General features: G+C 48.5%; 1 protein-coding gene across 3 annotated transcripts; it reads left to right on the forward strand.

Annotated features, from left to right (window-relative positions):
• The first annotated feature begins 254 nt into the window (after nt 1–254).
• mtss1la (MTSS I-BAR domain containing 2a) lies at nt 255–23,283 on the forward strand. Of its 3 annotated transcripts, XM_056416899.1 has the most exons (16): nt 255–1,244; nt 4,096–4,157; nt 4,271–4,344; nt 14,394–14,478; nt 14,701–14,792; nt 14,902–14,976; nt 15,445–15,453; nt 16,857–17,014; nt 17,103–17,210; nt 17,473–17,570; nt 19,519–19,651; nt 20,289–20,363; nt 20,575–20,730; nt 21,089–21,259; nt 21,391–21,556; nt 21,816–23,283. In XM_056416899.1, exons 1-16 carry the CDS (start codon nt 1,176–1,178, stop codon nt 22,649–22,651), a joined length of 2,367 nt encoding a protein of 788 aa, XP_056272874.1. In that variant the 5' UTR covers nt 255–1,175; the 3' UTR covers nt 22,652–23,283. The 3 variants fall into 3 exon arrangements, with proteins under 3 accessions (XP_056272874.1, XP_056272875.1, XP_056272876.1); XM_056416900.1 differs by lacking the exon at nt 15,445–15,453 and having other exon boundaries at nt 256–1,244; XM_056416901.1 differs by lacking the exon at nt 20,575–20,730 and having other exon boundaries at nt 257–1,244.
• Nucleotides 23,284–23,782: the final 499 nt, after the last annotated feature.

Raw genomic sequence — 23,782 nt, forward strand, 5'->3', positions numbered from 1 at the left:
CTGTAATTACATGATTAGTTTCCATGTGACAAGAAACATGGATTGGTTGACTTGTAGTCTTTGTGCGAAGCTAGTTCAGCTGTATGCTAAGCTAACTGGCAGTAGCTCCATGTTTAACACACACAGATGAGAGGAGCATCTTCTCATCTGGACAAGACAGCAGCTCCATAGTGCTGTTCCCAACATGCTGATCCATCCCTTTGAGCCACAGGAAATCATTTGAGGTTGACTTAACATTCTCTCTCCTTTGTCATGTTTATTCAGCAGATTAACAGATACAAAGCGAGCTGATCACCCTGTTCCCTGAAAACAAGTGAGAGCCACTCCGAGAGGAACACGCGGTCATCAACAGACGTGTGCGTGAATACACATTATGGAGGCGAGGAAATCCTTCTTTGCAACTCAATCGATTGTTCAATGGAAGAGACGGGGCTTCACTTTTGTTTGCGCGTGGGTGGAAGGAGGAGGAGGAGGAAGAGGAGGAAGAGGAGGGGAGGAACGGAGTGGGGGTGTCCCTCCTTGACCCCTCCTCCTTACCCACTATATGTTAAAATGAAAAAAAATGGAAAAAAACCTTGACCAGCCCCTTTCCCATACCCATGGATCGTATTACGGGAGACTCCAGCTCGGAGACATCTGCTGCGCCGCGACCAACGCCGCGCGTCCCCCTTCCTCCTGTCCTCGTCCCCGCTCTTGTGATCTCTCCGTTGTATTTGCTTTTACTCGTATTATTTTGTCGGGTTAACGTCGCGGTCATGAGGAGCCACAGTGCATGTTCCCTCCACGTCTCCTGGCTGTAAAGTTCATCCGGACAAAGCGCCTTCCCCGCGCCGTCCCTCCCGTGCGTCGGAGAGGCGAGTAGCCGCGGCGGAGCGGAGCGGGGCGCGCGGCCCCCCGGTGCCACCATCGAGCAGCACATTTCTTTTTGTCCGTGCGCTCCGCAGATTGCTGGCTCTCTGTGCGGCTTCGCGTCCTCTCCGTCGCTGCCGCTGCCGGCTCCGTGTGTTGTGGGAAAAGGACAACGACGGGGCGGATGAACAACACACAGATCTACATGTGTGCTGTTTGAGCGCGGGTCTTAAATCCGATTATTATTATTATTTTGTCTTTCTTCTTCTTCTTCTTCTTCTTCTTCTTCTTTCTGCGAGCTTTTCTTTGGTTTGTTTTTGGACACCATGGAGTCGGTGGAGAAGGAGTGTGGCGCGCTGGGTGGATTATTCCAGGCCATCGTGAACGACATGAAGGTAGGTGACACACATGTAGCCTCCACGGGAAAGTAGACTGGGATCAGGTCTGACCTTTGTGGTGCCACCGTGGCTCATCAGACGCATATTTTTACTGCCTTTGTCTCATACCGGGTCCTCCCCCACTGGAAACACCGCTGCGGGTCAAACTGAGAGATGAAACATGTTTCCCTTTGTGCTATTTGCATAATGTGCAGCAGGTCTGTCAGCCTCGGGTTTTATTGAAAAATACAGTGTCAGCAAGTGTGTGATAACCACATAATAACTGCTGACTTGAACTATATTGAATAACCCACATGTTTATTTCCTTGGTGGTGGTTAAATGTGCTCGGTTCAAGGGTCACAACCTAACCTCATGGTAGTTTTAGAATGAAAAATAAAGGAGCTGTAGAAAATTGAGAGTCATTATCTCAGTGTGGCTCTCGGGTGCCATTTGACCCCCGGACAACTGTTCCCACTTCATCCCAGCCTCCAAGGTTTCTTGGATTAAATGACACGGGTGGAAGCCCTGAAAGAAAACAACCGTCTCCATCACCTAAACCTCGCGGACAGAGACGATCATTAAAGGTTATTGATTGTGCTTTCATTGATTGTGCCTGATGTTTGGCCCTGAGGCAGGACATCTCGACTTCAGCCCTGTGCAGTTCAATTGGTCCCGGCAATTAAATGTGTTCTCTTTCTCTCAGCGCAGTATTACAATGATTTCCTCCGCAGGAACTAGATGTCTCTCATTGTCTATAACCCACATACAATTGTGTGTGTGTGTGTGTGTGATGGGGGAGGGTCAAGGAAGTTGACCCGGGGTGGCCTGTTGTTGTCCACCACAACAGATGGAAAGTGTGAATGTATTCATCAGGCCGGTTGGCAGCTCCCAGTCTTCCCATTGTGGAGGGCGCTCACGCCACACAGTGCTGATGGCAGTTAATAAGTCGAGCATCAGGCGGCACTTTCCACCCAACAGAGTTGTTATTGATCGCCAACTCGCGGGGGCCGCGCTGCCTTCGGACAGACTATTTATGGGCCCTCGTTTGTCAGGCTCCGATGAAATCAGCTCTCGGGCTACTGGGAGCGCTGGTTTGAGTTCCTGCCTTTCCCCCTCTGTGGCATGCTCATGCCAGGCTTAGGGAGACAGAAGGGGGCTCTTAGAAAGAGGCAGTCTATGTATTGATAAGCAGCAAAGATGAATGAGGCCGAAGCCCCGAGTCAGCACAGTGGCCACGTCCACTGTCGGAGACAGACGTATGACCTCATTCCTGCCGCCTGGCTGGGCCACGCTAGCCTGTCTGACCCCCCCCACCCCTCTGCCGCCCCCGCCCCCCCTGGGAGCAAGGCAGCAGCGCGGCTCTCCCTGATTGGGAGCAAAGTTACAGTAAAGTGTACAATTACCGACATGATACCCCAGCAGTGGACTTGAAGAACTTTTAAAAAGCCTTTTTTATAGACCGCGCAGACGTGTCCTGATACACGCAGCACCTGTTGGGTGGTTGTATAACCGACTGACGAAGCTGCAGAGCAAGAGATTTAAAAAAGAGTATAGGAGGTGGTAGAATAGGAGGTAGGGGGTGAGAAGGAAGACAATGATTCAGCTGGATTACATCAGCCACATCAAGAATGAGTATCATCAAAGGATGTGACTTCCAGGCTCCGGGTGCGGGGGAAACGACTGTAAAACAACAACAACGACCTTGAGCATCACGGCGCCGCCTCCTGAGGATGCTTCATTTAGTCCTCACCCACCTGATGGATGACAAGAAGTTGGAGGAAGAGCCTGTCTCTCTCCTTCCTGTCTTTCTTCCCCTCCCGCTGTTTGTCTCCCCCTCACCTCCCTGGGAGCTGGGCGTAAAGGAAGGAAGAGAGAGAGAGAGATGTTTGTCCCATCCTCCCGCTGCTCTGCATGCAGGCCTCTGTGGTCTCTTCTTCACCCTCCTCCCTCAGCTGTCCTGGCAGCGCATCACTCCATGCCGCTGGGAGTCACAGGCCACACAAGCTAATTAGACACCTGTTGGAGTCGAGTGTAGACAGCGGAGGCTTAGCGGATCACGGCAAACGTTTCTGCTCGTGATAACGCGTCCTAAATCACCTTTCTAAGGCGGAGAGAAGCTGGGAGTTAAACACCATCTTTTCCAGAATGGTGGTTATAACAGAAGTGATGAAGAGCAAGACTGTTTTCCAGATTCCAAGCCCACTATGTATATATATATATATATATATATATATATATATATATGACTATATATATAGTCAGGCTGCGCATCCTCTTTTGGCTCCTTTCCATCAAAGGGGCACATGGGGGTAAGGCCCCTCCTCTCTATCTCAAGGGCTCAAGCTCTAATGGGATCGAGGCTTGAATGTGTTTTATGTTTTGGCTTCTGCTCTTCGAGCTCAAAGCAGCGTGTCATGATCCGCGGGTTCAAGTCATAATATCAGCCCGGTCCACATAAACAGCTATAATACATTATAATATAATACTATATATATATATAGTAAAGACATCTGAACATGCAAACCAGCCCACACCAAAGAACGAGCACTGCTCGGTGGACCAGGGTCAATAATAACAGCACTATGAAATCACGTTGACCTTTTTTAAAGACGAGTTTGAGCACGGTGCTTATACACCAACCTGTTTCCAACCCCCGGGGAAGAAACCAAGCTCCTGTTTGAGTTATTTCTTCCTTATTTCAAATGCATATTATTAAAGTCAAAAAAACAGATCTGATCCTGTTGTGAAGAACATTGTGTGTGTGTGTCTGTGTGTGTGTGGGTGTGTGTGTGTCTGTGTCTGTGTGTGTCTTTAATGTCCTTGGTGAAATATTTGTTTGACTTATTTCTCTTCCCTTTTCCTTATCAGAGCTCTTACCCCGTGTGGGAAGACTTCAGTGCCAAGGCCACAAAGCTGCACTCTCAGCTCAGGTGAGAAGTGGTCCCATTGGGGGTGGGGGGGGGGGGGGGGTGTTTTTGTGCAATGTTTACGGATTTCTGATGCAGTCGCGGGGTAGTGAACGTGTGCCGAAATATATTTACAGGACCACCATCCTGGCAGCGGTGGCCTTCCTCGATGCCTTTCAGAAGGTCGCGGACATGGCCACCAACTCTCGAGGTAAGGAGGTTTCCTCTCCGTCACAACGCTCGCACGCCGCTAAGGCGAGGCAAGACTGTGAGAAGTGGTGGGGTGGGGGGGGGAAGCTGCAAAATAAATCAACACTGCTTATTTGTGACTCATGATGCTCCAACCACGCCAGCGTTATGTCTTGTGTTGTGCAGTTTAACATGTTTAGGATTACGGTATTGTGTGGAGCTCGGGGTCCATTCATAGAATTCCCAAGAAATTAGGGACGCTCTGGGGTGGGTGGCAGGGTTGGAGTGAAGTGAAAGTCTGAGCTTATTGTTTCTCCGGTCTTTAATGAGGCTGATCTGCTTCGTCACCCCGCTAGTGGCAGCAGACAGGAAGCTGATTAACACGGACTCTTTATTTTTGATCGTCGAGAGCAGCATGTAGGTAAAAAAACAACAACTGGGAATGAAGGATGAGTGTGCAAAGACTACACACACACACACACACACACACACACGCACACGTATAGAGAGATATTCAAAGAGTGACAGCTGTTAGCCGACCAGCTGACCTCGCAGGTCACATGCCAACATGCTTTAAGCAGTTTGGACCACGCAGCTGACCACTTACTGCTGGAGGGACTAAAAAGCATTTCTTCTTCTAGTGTTCACACATTCTCACTGGTTTCACACTGATGGCTCGTCCAGTACCAGTAGAGTTTATTACCGTGGCGATCCATCACCCCTAAATGATTCCCGATGTGAATGTGAAGCGAGGTATATAGACTCGCGTCAACCTGCTCGCAGCTGGCCGCCCACGCCAATAAATCGGGTACAGACCACGGCCGGGCCGGGTTTCAAAGGCAAAGTGCGTCAACTGTAGAAGACGGTGAAACAGCAGAATGATAGATGGGCCGGAGAGAGAGAGAGAGAGAGAGAGAGAGAGGGTCGCGTTGAGATTTACAGCCATGGATGCATACCATCCCTCTAAGTGTGTCACTCACACACCCACTCACTCCTCTGCTCCTCTCCCAGGGACATTAACTTTGGGATTAATGTCATCAGGCCACAGACTGTATGAGGCAGGGAGCGCTCTGCGAAGAGGAACTATGAGACATGATGAATATAGACTGGGATAAGTTTAGCGTATATAATCAAATCATTTGATGGTTTCAATGGTCTTTGTGCTCGGCAGTGTCTCTTTGTTGTTTACGGTCCAGACTGAAATATCTCACTTAACTGGACCAAAGTACAGCCTCACAGTGCGGCCGTAGACTCCTGACGGCCGGTCATGCAAAATAAGCAGTTTGAAGTCATCACTTGTGAGTTTGTGGTTTGTATAACGAGAAAATAACAGTCGAGAAATTGATTATAAAATCCTAACTGAACATTATTTTCTACTGCCATCTTTCCTGCGCGAGCAGTTTATCACTAGAACATAATTTGATGGTTTCAATGTTCAGCCCATATCATAGATTGACAAACATTGACTCGATCGGTACCGTTGCTGCTCCTTCTCTTCCAACACTTACGCCAAGCAACCCAACAGAGATTGGGCAGTTGTTGTGCGCACCATCTCAGTGTGAGCCGGGTGAGTCTTCGTGTGAAACCCAGCAATTAATTTGTCAGCGGGAATGTCGATATGTCCCGGAGCCGGCTCGTAGTGCGTTGGGATGACCTTTGAACCCCGCGCTGAAGGCTCCACCCACATAGTTTAGGCAAATATGCCCTTCTGGGCTTCTGCAATGTTCAAACCCATTATCCTAAATATATTGGCATGTCTTCCCTCTTGCTTTTACATTGACTAACTCGAGGTTCTTCAGGAGCCTGTGTGGCTGTTTTCCCCCTTTCTTATGTGTGTGTGTGTGTGTGTGTGTGTGCGCCTGCCTGTTTATCTCTGCGTCTGCACCGCCATATCGGGCTGATTGCACCACAGGGAGCAGGCCCTCGGCTATGAACTGTTGGCCGCCATTGCTCTCACCCCAGGTTCCCCTCCTCGTGTTCGGGGAGGAGCTGCAGCTGCGGGCACAGCTGGAGGTTTCATCGCGTTCGTCTTCTGTTTCCTTTAATCCACCTTTGACACACTCACCCCGTCACCCCCTCTAACTCTGCAGACGTCTCTCCCTGACAAAGGAAAGCGACGTTTCCTCTCATTCCCTGCTTTGTGACTGATCCAGGGTCAGAGGACAGGGACGTAAAGAGGATTTCCTGATGTCCCCTCTGGACGTTGTGCTGTCTTTTTCTGGGTGGGCAGCTTTTCCATCCATATGCCATAGTAGCGACATTATATCTAAGATTACTCTCCAATTTCCACCTCGGACTGCCTCCATGTTCATATTTAGGCTTCCACTTGTCCATTTTTAGAGTTTGTGGTCATGGCGTCAGCGTCTGTGTTTTATGAAGCAGCTGGAGGTGTCGGCAGCCAGGCGTTCTGGCACCGGGTCTGACGACGCTGTTTCTCTAAGCCGCGCCGATGGATCTGCGTGTAAAGGCACGCCTGTCTCTCACATCTGGGTTCAATAAAGGTCTGCCAACCGCAAAGTCTATACTTGATCTATGGACTTGGAGAACCTCAGCTTTCTTCCATATAAGTGTATATGTTTCTTTCCGGGGGGCTTAGTTTGAGGTCAGCCTAATGGCTTCTGCTATGTTGTCTAGACAATTTGTGTCGCTCGTATTACATGTGTGTGTGTGGGGCCTGTAACAGGACTGGACTTATCTGGAGAATAGTGGGCTCTGTTGTTGGTGTTTCGTTGTTGCTAGGCTGACATATTTTTATGGAAGGTTGACTTCATTTTTCTCTCCATTTTTGGACATGGTTGAATGCACTCTATCGGGGATGAGATATACAGGCTCGGGGAGTGAGGTGGGCCCAGTTAGGGGGGGGTTGGCGGTGGCTCGGCCGTGGGTGGGGGTTGTGGTTACAGTGGGATTTCCACAGCTCTGGGTATCCAGGCTAGGCAGAGGCGTTTAGCTAATCCTCTTAGCCCCACTCTGTAACACACGGACACTGCCTTCGCTTCCCTTCCTGATCAGCCGTCCGCAAGCTTTCAAAAATTCTCACTCGGGGGATCACCGGTCAGACTGCGACGCTCTGCAAGTTTGTGCTGCGAAACCTTTTTTTCTTCTCTTTGTGCCCGTAGAGCGCACCGGTACACAGGCGCCGTGTCCCGATGGGTCAAACTCTCTCCGTCTCCGTCTCTCCCCCACTCGGTCCATACTCACTGGTGGAATGGAGATCTACGCGGCCGGTAGATCAGTGTCTCGGCGCGGCGCTAATCTGCTTGGCCCCTGTGCTTCTCTGGGATGGCAGATGGGACGGTTATCCCCTCTCGCCATCTGGTCGGCCTGGCACGGACGAGATGCATCCGTGGCCTCGTGCAGAGCGAGATGAGGGGATTACTGTCCCCTGCACGGTCACAGCAGCGCAGCTATTTCTTGCGGACATGTAAAATAATGAGAGTGTGGCCCATGTGACCGGCCCCGACATCCATCAAGCTTATGAGCCTGCACTGTACAGGCAGGTTACACCGGCATCTTACATGTGGGATTGACTGCGTGACCAGAGATTACGGGGTGTTTCTACATGGGATTTACATGCACATGCAGTCTCTTTGCATGATGCGTTCGGGTCAGCTGTGCCTTTATTTATTGTTGTATGTGAGGCTCCTCAGGTATCTCACGACCCCCAGGCCAAAAAGGTGCATACGAGGGCCTCTCGTTTGTCCCTCAGTTGCCTGAGGGAACGGCTCTCCGTGTCTCTCTGGAGTTTACGGGCTTCAACCTCAACACTCAAATGCGATTGCTGCAAAAATGAACGTTTTCCAGCTGTAATAATGACCACATGCAAAGTGGCTGGAACAATGATGTCAGGAACGGACGGAAAAAAGGGAGGGAATGGTAATAATAATGGAAAGAAAACAACATTCTGTTCTGCTCTGCATAAGCTTCGTTCTGAGGGTGAATACCAAACTAAGAAGACAAACATGGGGCTTGAGGGGAACAGTTATATCCTGGAGAGAGAGAGAGAGAGAGGGAGAGGGAGGGAGGAATGTAAAGGAGGGCATTAAACGAGGTAATGAAAGGGATACATGCATCGTATTCATCATCTGAGGTGGCCGATTGTGAACAGTGGGAGACATTTGCTCTGAGTGGAGGATCACGGTTTAGATCACATGGTTCCGCGATTATTTTCCACACACAAATACATTTTATGTGCTCCCTTTTACTTCTCAGCATCTTTGCCTTATTACCAAAATCTTTCCTTTTATCCACTCTAGCATCATGGCTCTGTAGAGGACCACTTTGGTCCAGTTATTCATAATCCTCCTGACCTTTCTGACTTCTATTGCCTCTTTGAGGTTCACGTTCCTCGAGTAGAGGTCGACTACATGTCTTAACTACCAGATAGATTGACGTGATATTTGGGACAAACATTGATGATTTTAGTTTGGCTAAATATCAGCGTTATATAACTGAGCAAGCTGACATGCTGCATTTAGCTCGGAGATGGAGACAATCTGACATTTTCGGGTAAGCAGGGCTTCCAGCTCCACTCTCGTTCTAAATACAAGCCGTTAAATATATTGTGATCAGAATCAATCAGCATGAAGAAGACAGATGGCCATAACAGTGTGGATGGAGTTATGCTTACAACATATGGGTTGATACTCCCTTGTGAAGACTTTGTAGAAATACGGTTCCAGTATAATCCAATCTGTTTGGAGCAACCAGGCACACTCACACGGACACACACGCACACGCACACACGCCAAGCTCGGCACAGAGGGGAACGGGTGTCTTGTGACTCGGAGGCTGCAGGTGGAGGTGGAGTTGTCGCTTCTGAAACGCGGCGTCGCTGTTGTTTGGAGGATTGTTTGCAAAGGAACAACGTTGAGTGGGCGGAGCATCGCCGGCTGATAGATAAAGAGAACCATATTGCATTTTGGGTTTAAAGCAGGACAGCGTGAGTCATCTGATGAACTGGCTCGCAGGCTTTGCTCCATTAGAGACTGAGTCATTCTCCGACCGCTGCCTCCATGTCTGGCTCTGGCTGTTTGTGTTTCCAGTTTGGATGCATGTGGGGTCTTTAAAAAAAGGAAAAAGTGCATATAGTTTCCTCTGTGTCCTCCTTCTCGAGGTGAGGATACTACCCCAGATATGTTTCTGCTCTTTCCATTTTACTGCACAATACAGTACTTCTCTCATTTCCCCCTTTTTTTTCTCACTCACATCTGGACCAGGGCCGGCGTTTATTTTTAGCAGCGTTTATGTCACTGAACAGGAAGCTGCTCCAACAGAACATATCGCTTCCTCCTGGTTGTCGTCCTCCTCCAGTCTCATCCTAATGCTCTCCAGGCCGCGTTCACACACACAGGTCTCTGGGTGTTTCTGGTCGGGAGGTGAAACTCGCCGTGCGTGCCGGCCAGACGACAATGGGTTGAGTGTGTGTGTGTGTGTGTGTGAGTGTGTGTGGCTAAAACAATTGATCCTGAGGGCGTTTCCGCTGCCTTTTTTAAAATGTTGCCGCTGGTAAAGAGAGGAAGTGACTCAAAGGTTTTAAGTGCTGTTTTGATTTCTGCTGCCGACATTCATATAGCGCATAAAGAGCATGTATACGTTTACTCATACACACACTCACTGTCACTTAGGGTTATTTACAGCTTCTCACTTTTCTCTTCTGCGTCTGGATTTTTAATATATATTTATTTTTACTGTCCTAGAAACAGTGGGACAAAACAAGTAATTTAAAGACTCATATTAAGCTATGGAGTAATATTTAATAGCCTTTATGTAATATATTGTAATTGCATTTTGTGACTTTCATCAAAGTTACATTCCACTGTGTGGCAAATGAAGGGTTAACCACTTCAATAGATTGTCTTAAGAAGAACAGAAAAAAAGTCCCAAAGTAAAATAGGAGTAATTATTTTTTATTATTCTGTGTTTGAGTTTTTAAGTGTAAAGAAAATTGATACAAACAATGATGGCCTAATGTTTTTCTTCTCTTTCAAACGAAGGAATTTCCATAAGAAACCCCTCCCTCACACCAACGTGGACTTTGTTTACAAAGTAAAACATGCTTTTCACCCAAATCTGTCAAGAAAATACAACGTTGACATCAAATTGAGTGAAACAGACGTTTACGTTGTGTTACATGAACAAATAATCTTCTGAAATGCGTATTTATTCTCGAGTTAGCCTCTTAAGTGTGTCAACATACACGCACATCTTCAAACTGAGATTCTGGAGAGTTCCTCAAAGGACTTGAGCGCTGTCTCCGCCTGTCCTCCACAATTTATTGAACTTCAGTGAGATCCATAAGTGTGTAGTCTTGTTCCACAATCAATGTCCGCATGCGGCTCATTCATCCGCCTCCTCTTCCCTCCATCAGAAGCTGTTGCTCCCCTACCAGCAGCAGAGTGAGATGCTGCTTTATTTCTTAACCGACTGGCTGCTCCCACCGAGACACACCGCCACAACTCCAGCTGTGTGCTTTGAAGCGAAGTTTTGATGATGTGAATCTACGACGTTTCGTCAAGTTTAGAAATCCCGGCTGCGTATTCGTCGACTGGTTTATACAAACGGGCGAAAAATCTAAGCGATTCCTCCCCCTTCTCTTTTTGTTTCTTTTCAGAAAATGTTATCGTGATGTTATCTGTTCCATTGCAAACTATTTGAACTATTATTAGAAAACATTACAGGAACCGTTCTTAAATCACAGTGTGGGAGATGTTGTGCTGTTGCACCTGCCGCCACTTCCTCCGGCCCTCGGCAGTGTGTCCTCTCTCTGCCTCCCTTTCATCCATCGGGGGCCTCCGCTGTGTCCCTGCCAGTTCACATTCGGTAGCACTTAAAAGGGCCGAGGGAGGGCGAAGGCAGGAAGCTCGCAGGCCCTGCCAGCCGCGGTCAGCTCTGACGCCAAAGGTGCCGACGGGAGGAATAACTGTTGTCTCACGGGTGATGGAATTTCCTTTGCGGAGCATAAGAGCTTCGCAAAGGAAAGCAAACACGTCATATTCCTGGAAGTGTAACCGTGAGGATGTTCTGTACTTTTTTTTTCGCTCTGGAGCTGCACACAAACACGCTTTATTGACACAGGAAGCAAAGGAAGTGGGAGCACCCGCTCCACTCGTGGAGGGCCGGATTCAACTTGAGAAAATGCGAGAGAAAAAAAATCTTAACGACGGCAGAATCTCGGTCCAGCTCGACAAATGAAACCCGAGTGGGGCGGCGGGCTTGAGATGCCGTATAGGGAGAGACGGTGAGGCCGAGCTACCATGTTGAAGACATCAGGGAATGAGACCCGTGGCAGTTTAGCTCCCGGCTCCTGGCGGGAGAGCCCCCTATAAAGCAGACCTATTAAAAAAAGCTCCTTTTACCTCGAGGATTTGAGGGAGTTAATCGGAACCAGAGCTCTGGATGGAACCACTCACTAAACACTGGGACCACACTGTGCTGGTCCTGTATACTGGAGCTGAAGGATTACAGCGAGGGCTTCACCTTCCCTCTATAACAATCTCAGCCTACCGACCTGATGTCAATGTGTGTTTCTGTTCAGTACGCTTAGTGAACCAGGAGCCATCAGGTAGTGTTAATAATAATAATGAAACACACATGTTGTTGTTCAGTTGCTCCAAAGTTGTTTGCTCCATGTGTCTCTGGGATGCATAACCGCTCTATTCCACCCTGGTCTGTGATTTGCTTCCTTCGTGCACGTGTGGATGTCTGCAGGTCGACCCGACTTCCCCCGGAGCCCCATGGGTCCAGGTCTGCTAAATAATTACTTTCCCAGCTCCGATGCACTTTGAGCCACGTTTCAAGCTGCTGTAGAGTCTAGTACTGGTTGACCTAAATGGGGAGATGGTCGAGTCCGTTTTCTATCTGTATTTGTTTATCACAAATCTCAAAATTGCCTCAAAGTGCTCGAAGAAAGAAAAACTCCCTGGAAAAAAAGAAGGAAACGTGATACTTCTACTAAAGGGCCAAAAGAGGATGAAAGTTCAGGAAGAGGAACAGAGGGCTGTTGACAAACTCACAAACTGTCCTCCCAGCTTGTTTGTCACATGCCTGTGTGTGTGTGTGTGTGTGTGTGTGTGTGTGTGTGCAGGGTACAGTGGGAGTGAACCACTGAACCCTGTTTATCCGGGTGAGGCCAGAGGCCAGCAGGGCTCTTGGACATAGACAGGAAGTCTCTGGACCTCCCAAGGATGTAGCTTTCAGCTGATCCCCCCCCCCCCCCACACACACACCCCTCCCCTCACCCTCTGGGAGGAGGAGGGAAAGAGGAAGAGAAATTGGCAGGTGTGGATGGGACAGGAGAGTGGGGGGGGGGGGGGGTTAGGGGCTCTGGCAGGCTGACGGTGACATTGGGAAGGTCTGTTGTACAGATAAAAGAGCCCACTTTACTCTCTTTTGCTTACTCTCTTTCTCTCTCTCCCCCCGTCCATCCTTTCATCCCTTCTTCAGTTTCCCTCCGTCCTGCAAGCGCTGCTTTGCAGCTGCGGACGCCTCCCGTAATGCTTTCAAGAGGAGAAAGTCAAAAAGGAGAGACTCATAACCCGTCTAAGGACACGTGTGCAAAGGACTCTCGGCTCCACGAAGCAACGAGCCCGTCAGAAAAAGAGGCCGTTACATGACGGTCACTCAACACCAGTCTGGAAAAGATGGACGTCTCTTTTCCTATTTATAGCAAGAGCTCGGCGTATAGTTCCCACATGTTACCTCAATCACTTCCTGCTGGCGTTTTCTAACGCCCGCGTGTGATCCAGCTGGACGACCTCTGACCTCTGACGCTCTCCTCTCTCTTCCACCTAGAAAAGCGGTGTAAACCCAGCCCCCCCCACCCCCTTCTCTCCCCCGACGCACAAACACACTCAAGTTATTCTACATCCGTCCCCACGAATAAAAATGGCCAGCCGTGAGACGGAGTCCGGGTCGGTTGCTCGGTGTCTTTGAACTGGTGCAGCCGCTTGACAGCCGAGTGGTGAAATGCTCTTTGAACTGTCAGTGTGACGTGAGATCAGCTGGAGAGACACTGAGATACTTTCTTTATTGTGTGGAAACTGGAAAATAGCTCAGATCTCACCGGACCGCCATGTGGAACATTCCTTACCCCGTGTCTTATTTCAGGCTCACTATATTAGTTGTGTTTTTTTCTTTTCACTCTACGTATCACTCTCTCTTGCGGCGTTAGAGCCAGTTTCTCTCTCTCTCTCGCTCTCTCTCTCTCTCTCTCCGCCCTGCATGAATGGTGTTTAGGAAACAGAGAGAACAGGAAAGGCAGAGCAGGCAGGGAAGAATAGAGGGATATCCCCTTACAGGGCTCCCTCCTTTTCCCTCCAGGATGGAGGGGGTGAGAACCTCGGAAAGGGTGTGTGGGGTGTGTGTGTGTGTGGGGTGGGGGGGGGATGGTAAATCACACCACCTGTCTATACATACGCAAACACATGCAGACCTGTACACATGCTCCAAAAATCCTTCTTGGACACAAATACAACCGTGCATGCCTCGACTCTGTGAGGCCTGTCTGCTGCCGATAAATGTGTGTGTGTGTGTGTGTTTGTTTGGCGAGAGACCCTCAGATTAGCCCAGATTACAGCAGGATCACTGCTGCCACATATTACACCGGCCTGTGAACTATCTGAGGGACAGTGGGCCAGCCCGGGCTTTAGAGGCTGAAAACCCTTTAATTACGCTTCAGCAGACAGGAAAACAGTAACCAGTTCACACACGCGGTCGTTTATGCTGTGGCGAGAATCACACGGGAAATCTTCAAGTGTCAAAGGGGAGAAATGCATGTTTCGTGAAGAGGGCGGGGGCGTAAGGGATTTAGTTGTCTGTGTCACATGTATTCGCCTTCGCCAAACAAATGTGACATTTACGGGCTCTGTGTGTACAATCGGCACTCGTCCCCCTCGTGGCTGCAGCTGGAGGCGCCTCACCGGCCGTCTGACCTTTCAAATGGCTCTCTTCATGTGTTATGTCTCCTTCATAGAGAATTATATTTATTTTTGCCCGAGAGGCATTTATGTGATATGTAATTCTAACCTTTTATATCGTGGGTGACAATTAGTTTGCTTTGCCTCCTCCCAGGTGCCACCAGGGACGTCGGCTCTGCTCTGACCAGGATGTGCATGCGACACCGCAGCATTGAGGCGAAATTACGCCAATTCACCAAGTAAGTGTCACCTGGGTATTCTATCCCCCCCCCCCTCTCCTCCTCCACTGAAATATTCTCTCTTCTCCTGCATTGAGGGGATTATTATTCCCAGGTCTCATCATCCCATCTCTGCTGACCTTCCTCTCAGCCACTCTTCAACTGAGTGTTTTTGTGCCATGGAAATAAAAGCTATTTTCTCTCACCCTCTCCTCTCATGCTGTGTTCCCTTGTCCGCTGTAGCGCTCTAATGGAAGGCCTGGTTACGCCACTCCAGGACCGGATGGAGGAATGGAAGAAGACGGCTAATCAGCTGGACAAAGACCATGCCAAAGGTGAACAACCTGGAAACACAAACTGTAAGTCCTTATTGGTGAGCACTCTGTATTTTGACTGAAATTGACCCGCTTTTCTTTCTTTTCTTTTTTTACTTGCTGTCCACAGAATACAAGCGGTCTCGCCAGGAAATCAAAAGGAAGTCGCTAGATACCATAAAACTCCAGAAAAAAGCACGAAAAGGTGAGAAAAACAAAAATCTGTTGAATAATGGATCAAATCACACGACTTCATTGAGCTTTCAGGGGTGATATTAATGCCATAAGTCTCCCTGGCTGCTGGTCCCTGGTCTGTACCGCTGGTTCGGAGTGAACTGGCACCACCTAGTGGCCAGAATGAGATATGACAAGTCGAAAACATCTAAATGCCTGGCACTACTTCAAAAGCTGCTTCCCAGTTTGAGTATCTGTCAGCTTCTACCTTATAAATCAAATAAATGATCTTCCTTCCTGGCTGTGCTTGCATTAGCCATCACTGCTGGATGTAACTAAATTGATATTACCACACAGGATGTACACCAGTGGTACGGGCTGGTCGTGAACATTCACTGTGCCCTGATTTGATGTAGCTAACACTGCCTGTTCTTCTGTGTGTCCCCCCCCCCCCCTGCAACCTTCCTCTATTTCTTTCTGGCCTTTTCCCTGGCTGTAGAGCTTCTAGGTATGTCCGCTGTGCTTCACGAGAGTTTTCAAATGCATCGTAAATCATTCTTCGATTAAACTGCCAGACAAAGAACAACCCTGTGTTGTCTTAGCATTTTTGGTTAAACGAAGGAATTGTTTGAAATTATGGAAAAAAACTGTTACTTTGCTGTCTTGCACAGAGTCAGCAGATTGATACCACTCTCATGATGGTGAGATATGAAGCCGCTTCCAGCAGGTGTTTGGCTGAACTCGGCTTATTTCACCATAAAAGCTGGAAACGGGGGGGAAGGCGCTAACCTGGCTCTGTCTTACGGAAACATGTGTCCAGTCTTTGTGCTAAGCTAAGCTATCTTAACCCTCCTGTTGCCTTCGGGTCATTTTGACCCGATTCAATATTTAACCCTCCTGCCGCCTTCGGGTCAATTTGACCCGATTCAATGTTTAATGTCGGTGTTCTTTCGGTAGTCAACAAACAAACATAAAGTACCTCACACTTAAACTTGGAAAACAATATTAATTCTAATAATTTTCTGGAGATTTTAATAGCTGGGGTCATATTGACCCCAAGGGTAAAATATGTCAGTAAATATAAAGGTAACAGGAGGGTTAAACATTGAATCGGGTCAAATTGACCCAAAGGCGACAGGAGGGTTAAACTGTTAGATCCTTATGAGACTAAAAATGTAATCAGTGTCATATTAAATGTTGGCGCGCTGACAGATTAAACCATTAACGTCTTTAACCTATGGATAATGGTACGACCCTAAGGGGGTGCTGCTCGCTAAAGACCGAGGGATTAGGATCTAGGCAGCTGCGGACACAATTTGTATTTTCAAGCTGCACAGGAGTTGAAGTGAGTCCATTGTGTGAGATTTAACCAAAGATGCAAAGATATATTCGAAGCATTTGAATCTTTTTTTTAATCTGGCAGTGCACGTCTGTCTAAATCATGCTTTGAGTGACGACATGTGACATCTCTGTGGTCATCATTGCATCCTTTCGCCTGCCTTCATCTGTCATCCGGCGCCACTGCAGCCGAATGACTGTCAGTCATGCCGTCATGTCCGTGTGTCTCATCTCGTCCATTTCCCGATACACAAGTCGCCACCGATTGCTTTGCATCGAATCATGATGGACGACATGTTTCAGCGTCCTCTCACCCCCATGTGCAGCGTGTGTCGGTGCGTTATTCATCATGATGGGTTCTAATCATCCAATTTTCTTTTTTTCTTCTTCTTTCCCGCCTCTCTGAACTGGGTGCACTTTCCTCCCTTCATGTCACTTCCATAATTATCACCCGCCCCTCAAATTCCCAATCTCTCTTCATTCCTCCTCCTGTATCTTCACTCTTTCCTCCTTTCCTTCCACCCTCCCTCTCCTTTACTCTGCGCCCTTTTCGCGCCCTTGCCCCCTACACAGGCCGGGGTAACCTGCGCCCCCAGCTGGACAGCGCCATGCAGGACGTCAGTGACTTGTACCTGCTGATGGAGGAGACGGAGAAGCAGGCGGTGCGCAGAGCGCTCCTGGAGGAGAGGGGGCGCTACTGCACATTCATCGGCCTGCTGCAGCCCGTGGTGGTGAGGAACACTGGGCCTCTTGTTCACCTGAGAGTCGTCGGGTGTAAGAGGATGTTTTACCCCCCCCCCCCCCATGTTTCCTCTCCAGAATGCAGAGATTGCCATGCTGGGAGAGATCACACATTTGCAGCCCATTGTTGACGACCTCACTCTGCTGACTGAAGACCCCCACAAGCTGCCGCCAGCCAGTGAGCAGGTAACGGAGGTGTACTACTGGTGACAGAGACATTTGCTTGATATAGGATGGAGACACGACAATTTCACCACACTGGGACGTAACTGAAGAAACTTGTTTGCTCCTTCATATATTCCACAACGGCTTGTGATAAGCAGTAAGACATGTTTTCTCAGAATCTCGAACGCACATTTGTTTTTTTCTCTATCTCGTGTAAATGCGACGTCGACGGGACTGTTGCTGCCGCCGTATCGTCACCGTGTGATTATGTGCGTCGCCGCAGGTGATCCGGGACCTGAAGGGCTCCGACTACAGCTGGTCCTACCAGACCCCTCCTTCCTCCCCCAGCACCACCGGCTCCAGGAAGAGCAGCATGTGCAGGTAGATCCTAAACACACACACACACACACACACACACACTTGAGCTGAGTGGATCCGGGCCGTTTTAAATAGACATACTTGCACATTCTTGATTTAAAGTCACTTATGAACACACTTAAGGAAGAAAGAAGTATTGACGGTTGTCATGAATCCATGAGCCGGTAACTCGCTCACTCCACAGCCAGACTGTCGACATGGAGGACGTGGCGTATCTTGCCAGCTTCTCAGCTCTTGCACCTGGTAGATTTGCAATTCTGAAGCTTTTTACAGCCAGATTAGCGCCAAAGCTGTGAAACATTAAAGCCTGACAGCCATGAGCCGACACGAGGAACCAAAGTCTACATATTTGTCCGTCTAATGGTGAAAGTTGAACAAATGTAAACAGAAACAACCTTGGTCCCGGCTTGACCGATGTAGATGTTTCACTGCATCCACCGGGTCTGCAAAAGGCTTTGAATAAACTGAAGGTCATAGTATGTTTTCTGCATGCCATGATTCAGTGGTGGGTAATCACAAGATTGGTGTTACATGATTAGGAAAATGGAAATTTCAAAAGAAACCTGTGATCAAGAGACGAAGGTCTTGGTGTAGCCGAATGGAGGAACAAGCAGCTCACTTTGTTCTCCTTTAAAGACACGAGAGAGAAACGGGGCCAAAGGTTAGCGCCGGGTAATGAATCATTTCAGGGTATTTAATTTGTCACATTTAATTTGGCATTCCTCGTTCAGCCTCACACCCTGGAGGACAAAGATTAAGGAGAAGTGATAACTTCAGATGCATTCCAGAGTGAGGGGGGGGGGGGGGGGAGCAGTGCAGAGGGAAGGTGGGAAGCATAAGTTGCACATTTTTCAAATCCGGCGGCGACGGCGAGTGAGAATAACGAGACAAAAAGCACAGAGACAGCTGTTAACGTTCAGAAGGGAATAGAAATCAAAGAGGGGATCACTCTGAATGCTCTTTGATGCCCCGGAATGAGAAGACTGGCATCATTTAAAGTGTTCACATAACACGGCCTTCATGTCCTCAGCTTTTGTGATACATTTTTCATTACGCCGTTTCTTATTTTTTCCATGGCCTACACATACATATACCCATAACACGTTTCAGAACCAAATAGGGAGGGGGGGGGGGAAAGCTATAATCACAATCCTGCTCAGCATGCATGGTGGTATATTATTATAGAAGAGTTACGATGCCCAAAATGAACACAAATTAAACGAGGGAAAAGGGTGAAATAAAAAATGATATATCTATTTGCTCCTGTTGACATAATTGAATGTAAAAACCTGCTGTATGACATCATATTTTTGCCTTTTTTAATAACTGACTGAAATGTTTTTCAGTGTAACTTGAATTATTCCTTGCCATATTAATATCTTATCATTATACAGAAACAACATAGAAGAGGTGTTTTGAAATAGAAACAACAAATAAGTAATGCTACCGGCTGCAGAGAGACATCCTGGTATGTTTTTGCCATTCTGCATTTGAAATACTCTGTATTGGGAAATAACAAATATTTTTCTGGTAAACTAAATAATATGGCAGTATGGGTATTGGAACACATAGTGTCCTTACACAGGGAAGTCTTTTATTGTGAAAGGCTGCCATCCATAGTCATACCCCAGAATCTGATTGGGGAGTTGACTATTTTAATTTTGAAACAAGAATAGAGCTCATCATTTACTTAGTATTGATGTGTATATGCTGCTCGCTCATCATGGAAATGTAATGCACCTCTTCACCTTTTTTTTTTTGTCTTCATATCACGATATCATGTCTGAGAGATTTTTTTTTAAAGTATTGTTTTTTTTATAAAGCAAAAAGTTAAAAATAATTGTCATTGAACACATTTCATTTATGCATACTTATAGGAATACAAATCACGTCTTCCCCAGTTAGATTTGTGTCCTATGGGGTTGACTCTGATGTGCTCTCCTGTCCACAGCCTCCTCCTGATGCCCTCTGCAGGGGCCCATCGGCTCAGCAGCGTCTCCTCCCACGACTCGGGCTTCGTATCCCAGGACGCCAACACCCACTCGAAGCCTCCGTCGCCCATGCCTTCTGACATCACCAGCCAGGTAGTAGCCTCAGCCATAATAACAGAGTTCATTCCCATCAAGGGAAACTAAACTAAGCACTAAGCAGACTTGTTGGCTTCAGAGATTCTTCAGGTCGTAACGCTGCAGGGCAGGAGGACACGGAGACAACACCACTGTCCTGTCACAGTAGATCTACAACAATCATCTCTTTTTAACAATGATCCTTTATCCAATTTGGCACCTTCACTGTTGCCATGCTTGCATTTCAGACCCAACCCCCAATGTCTCAAAAAGAGCTCCATAGCGGGAATCGCAAACCCAAACAGAGCTTTTCTTTTTCAAATGTTGAATTTTCATCCTGCCGGTCTGATAAAGGTTTTCCAGACTCTCTCAGTGTGAACCGAGTGAAATGTACAGAACACACCGAGCAACACACAAGCGCACCCACTGGTGCAATGTTCTGTTCTGAATAAATGATCTTACAGCTGCTTTATTATTGATCTAGGCCACGGTCTATAGATCCCCTCGGAGAGTACCTCCCTCGTCCTAAAGCTCCTCTCTTCTCCAACTCTCTCCCTCTTTCTGTGCATCTCTCTCACCTATCGTTCTCACTCCATTTCTTCTTCCCCTCCACTGTTTTTTTCTTTCTCTTTTACTCCATCTTCCCCATTCCCAGAAATCATCAAGCTCAGCCTCCTCTGAGGCTTCAGAAACCTGCCAGTCTGTCAGCGAGTGCATCTCTCCCACAGCGGTAAGTACTGCATGCATCTTACCAATCTAACATTTTTACACACACACGCACACACACACACACACACACACGATGTGCTTTGCATTTCACTCATTGTCTGCTATAGCTTAAAGAGGCCCGTGGGCTCCTCTCGACAGCCGCTGTGCGGTTTGACGCAGATGTCTCGTGGACGTTGAGCACTCTGACTCAGACTTGTCTGTCCGTTCCGCAGTTTGGCTCATGCTCATCCTTCGGTACCTTCCGCCCTGCTTTCTCTCACACTGGCACCATCAGGCCTCTCTCTGTCATACTTCCTGCGTCCCCCACATTTAACCACTCCCCCGGATCCAACACCCCCTCACCCACATCAAAGATTCCTAGCTGGAAGGTTTGTTTTCATTTGCAATTTTATTTTTTGTTCCTTCTTTTGCTTTCTTGTGTTTTATGGCCTTCACGCACGTTATTGAGCCTAAATATTAACCTCACGGTCCCCATTTTGCCGCCGCTCATCAAGCTCAGCTTTAAAGATCTTTCTTCGCAAAGATGTGCGAAACTGAGACGGCTATATCATCTCACAACCCCTGCGCAGCTTGATGTAGTCTGACCACGTCTACATCGGCATCTAACGAGTTCATGAGCATAATCGGCATCATCCGTGTCCCGTTGACTTGCACCACTGTCGGGGGCGGCAAACGCCGCGGACGCACGGTGGCGGGACCGTCTCATTGTTCCGTCTGCGGCTGTAGGACTGGGCCAAATCCTGTGAGCCGTCACTGGCCAGCACTCTGCAGCGCAGGAGGGAGACCGTGAATAAGATGAGAGAGCTGGATGCTACGCCCAGTCCGCTGGGGTACTCTGGGATGCAACCAGACGATCCACGCAGAGCCAGAATTCTCCAAGGACCCAATGCAGCCAAGGTAAGAAGTCCTGATGAAGTCAAAATACAACATACACGCATACGTGTGTATGCCTCCAGTCTTGTATCAGGGTGAATTGCACATGTAAATGTGTGCTAATATTTATGCGTGTGTGTGTGTGTGTGTCTCAGCATGGCGAGCCGCTCTCTCCAGCAGCCAGCAGCCTCGCTATGGTTCTGACCAGAGGCTTGAGTATGGAGCAGCAGAAGAGCAGCAGGGACTCTCTGCAGTACTCCAGCGGCTACAGCACCCAGACCAACACCCCCTCCTGCTCCGAGGACACCATTCCCTCACAAGGTAACCCCCCCCCCCACGCCCACACAGTCTGTCAGGATCACACACATGCTATCTGTGTGCAGCACAGCATTTCTAATTGGCTCTGTGTGATACACTTGTGCTCTATTATTTTACCTTTCAGTGGTAATGCAATCCCATGCATGCAAAGAGTTTATTACGGAGTAAGGCTACAAAATAGCTCTTCACAACGTAATTGCTTTCGGCGTTCTTCATTATTCAGTCGGATAAGTCGATGCTCACGCCTCGCTGTCACCTCTAGGTTCTGATTACGAGTGCTACTCTCTCAACGGGGACGCTGACGGCGAAGGACAGGCCGACTTTGACAAGTCCTCCACCATCCCGCGCCACAGTAACATCGCTCAGAGCTACCGCCGCATGATCCAAACCAAGAGGCCTGCCAGCACCGCGGGGCTGCCTGCAGGGAAGAGCCTGCTGGGCTCTCCGAACGGTGCATGCGGAAGCGGCGCCGGGGCCATCACCTCGGGGACGGCGACCATTCGCCGGACTCCATCCTCCAAAACCGGAGTGAGACGCACGCCGTCCACATCCGGCCCCATTCCCATCCGGCCCCCCATCGTGCCAATTAAGACCCCAACAGTGCCAGATTCACCGGGTTTTGCAAGCCCGTCCCAGCATCGTGCCGGCAGCGAGGAGTTCCTCTATGGCGATGACCCAACTGCTAGTGACTACACGAGGGCTTCTCCAAAGTGCATGAGCCTCCCCGACGCAGCTTGGGGCTGTGGAGGAGGTGGAGGAGGAGGAGGAGGAGGAGGAGGGGGGGCGGACAGGACCGTTTACGCCCAGCAGACCTACGGCATGCCCGCCGCCCACGCCGCTGAGGAGGACCCTCTGCTCGCTGCCAACCGCCACAGCCTGGTGGAAAAGATCGGGGAGCTGGCTGCCAGCGCCCGCGCCCTCGGAGAGGGTCACTTTCCTTTCCACAGCCTCCTGCCAGGGGATCCGGCTCAGTGCGTGCCCCCGGAGCAGTCCTCCACGGCCCAGGAGGACATGGATATGCTGGTGACGATACGCCGGGGGGTGAGGCTCCGCAAGTCGGTGACCGACGACAGGTCGGCTCCCATGTTCACGCGGTAGCTGTTGGAGAGGAAGGCTGCGGAGAAGCAGCCGGGGTGCCAAGACTCACAAACTGAAGCTTTGGAGTGCAACAGCACTCATGTGATCCATGAACGGAGGTACAAGTCATGAAGAGGATGTGATGTGGTGGATGAAGGCCAGTTCAGTGTCATGACTTACCATGGGCACTGTCAAGTCATTTCATGTCATGTATGTATTGTGTACGTACAAAGTAATCCATACTTTTGTTGGTTTTTTATTCTTCTCTTTTGTTTTGGTCTGTGGGCTTCGTGGCGGTGCTCCTCTGCTCCCTGTGACCAGTTGTTTCAGCCCACTGTGTCCCCTTTTGTTATGAGGACATCACTACTGTAGGGGTTGACTGCTCTGTCTTCTTTCTTGCTCTTATGGTTATTATATTATTGTGCATTAGTTAATCGACACAGCCAGCGGTCAGTGATGGGCGAGGTGCTCTGTGAGCCTGTCTGTATGTTGTGTTTCTCATAATTACTGTACACGTACCGTATTACTGTTTTCGTTTGATGAGCTGAACAGCAGCCGTGTAAGTCATGTAAAATAGGAGCAATATGGCAGTTTTTATTGCTGTACCGTGCTTTCAATATATTCTGCTATTAAACAGCCTTTTTACTGTTAAATGGCTCGATTGTTTTTTTTAGAAAATGTAAAGTCCACATTAAAAGATAGAAAATATGTTTACCAACATTTATTCGTAGACCAGTATATTTCCATCAACATATTTTAATTTATACCAGTCTCACAAGTTTAATTTCTTCTGTACTTTCTCCACTTTAGATTTTTTAATTAAATGTAATTAGTATTTGCTCAAGAGATTTCTCGACTTAACATTTTATACTGCAGTTATGAATTAAATAGTGCACTAATCCTAATTGTCCAGTGTGGTGTAGTTTTATCTGAAACCCAATTACACATATTTTCTAATCTGCATAGTTCACTTTAACTTTGCCCTCAGTTCTACTGTTTACGCTGCAGTACCGCGCACATACGTGTGGGGGCGCCAGAGATCCTTCACTGAAGCCCAGCTCAACTGGCGCCAAGAGGAACCGGTAATGGAGGATGTCGACGTTACTGCTTCAGTTAATACACATTGGGCGGCCGGGAAAAGAGGAACGAGAC

This window comes from Pseudoliparis swirei, chromosome 6, assembly GCF_029220125.1.
Source record: "Pseudoliparis swirei isolate HS2019 ecotype Mariana Trench chromosome 6, NWPU_hadal_v1, whole genome shotgun sequence".
Lineage (NCBI taxonomy): Eukaryota > Metazoa > Chordata > Actinopteri > Perciformes > Liparidae > Pseudoliparis > Pseudoliparis swirei.

Excerpts from the sequence above, each read along its gene's own strand:
- mtss1la (XM_056416899.1), top strand. The coding sequence starts at position 1,176 with ATGGAGTCGGTGGAGAAGGAGTGTGGCGCGCTGGGTGGATTATTCCAG. Across the intron at positions 1,245-4,095 it reads CCATCGTGAACGACATGAAG|AGCTCTTACCCCGTGTGGGA; the intron begins GTAGGTGACACA and ends TTTCCTTATCAG. Across the intron at positions 20,731-21,088 it reads CAAAGATTCCTAGCTGGAAG|GACTGGGCCAAATCCTGTGA; the intron begins GTTTGTTTTCAT and ends CTGCGGCTGTAG.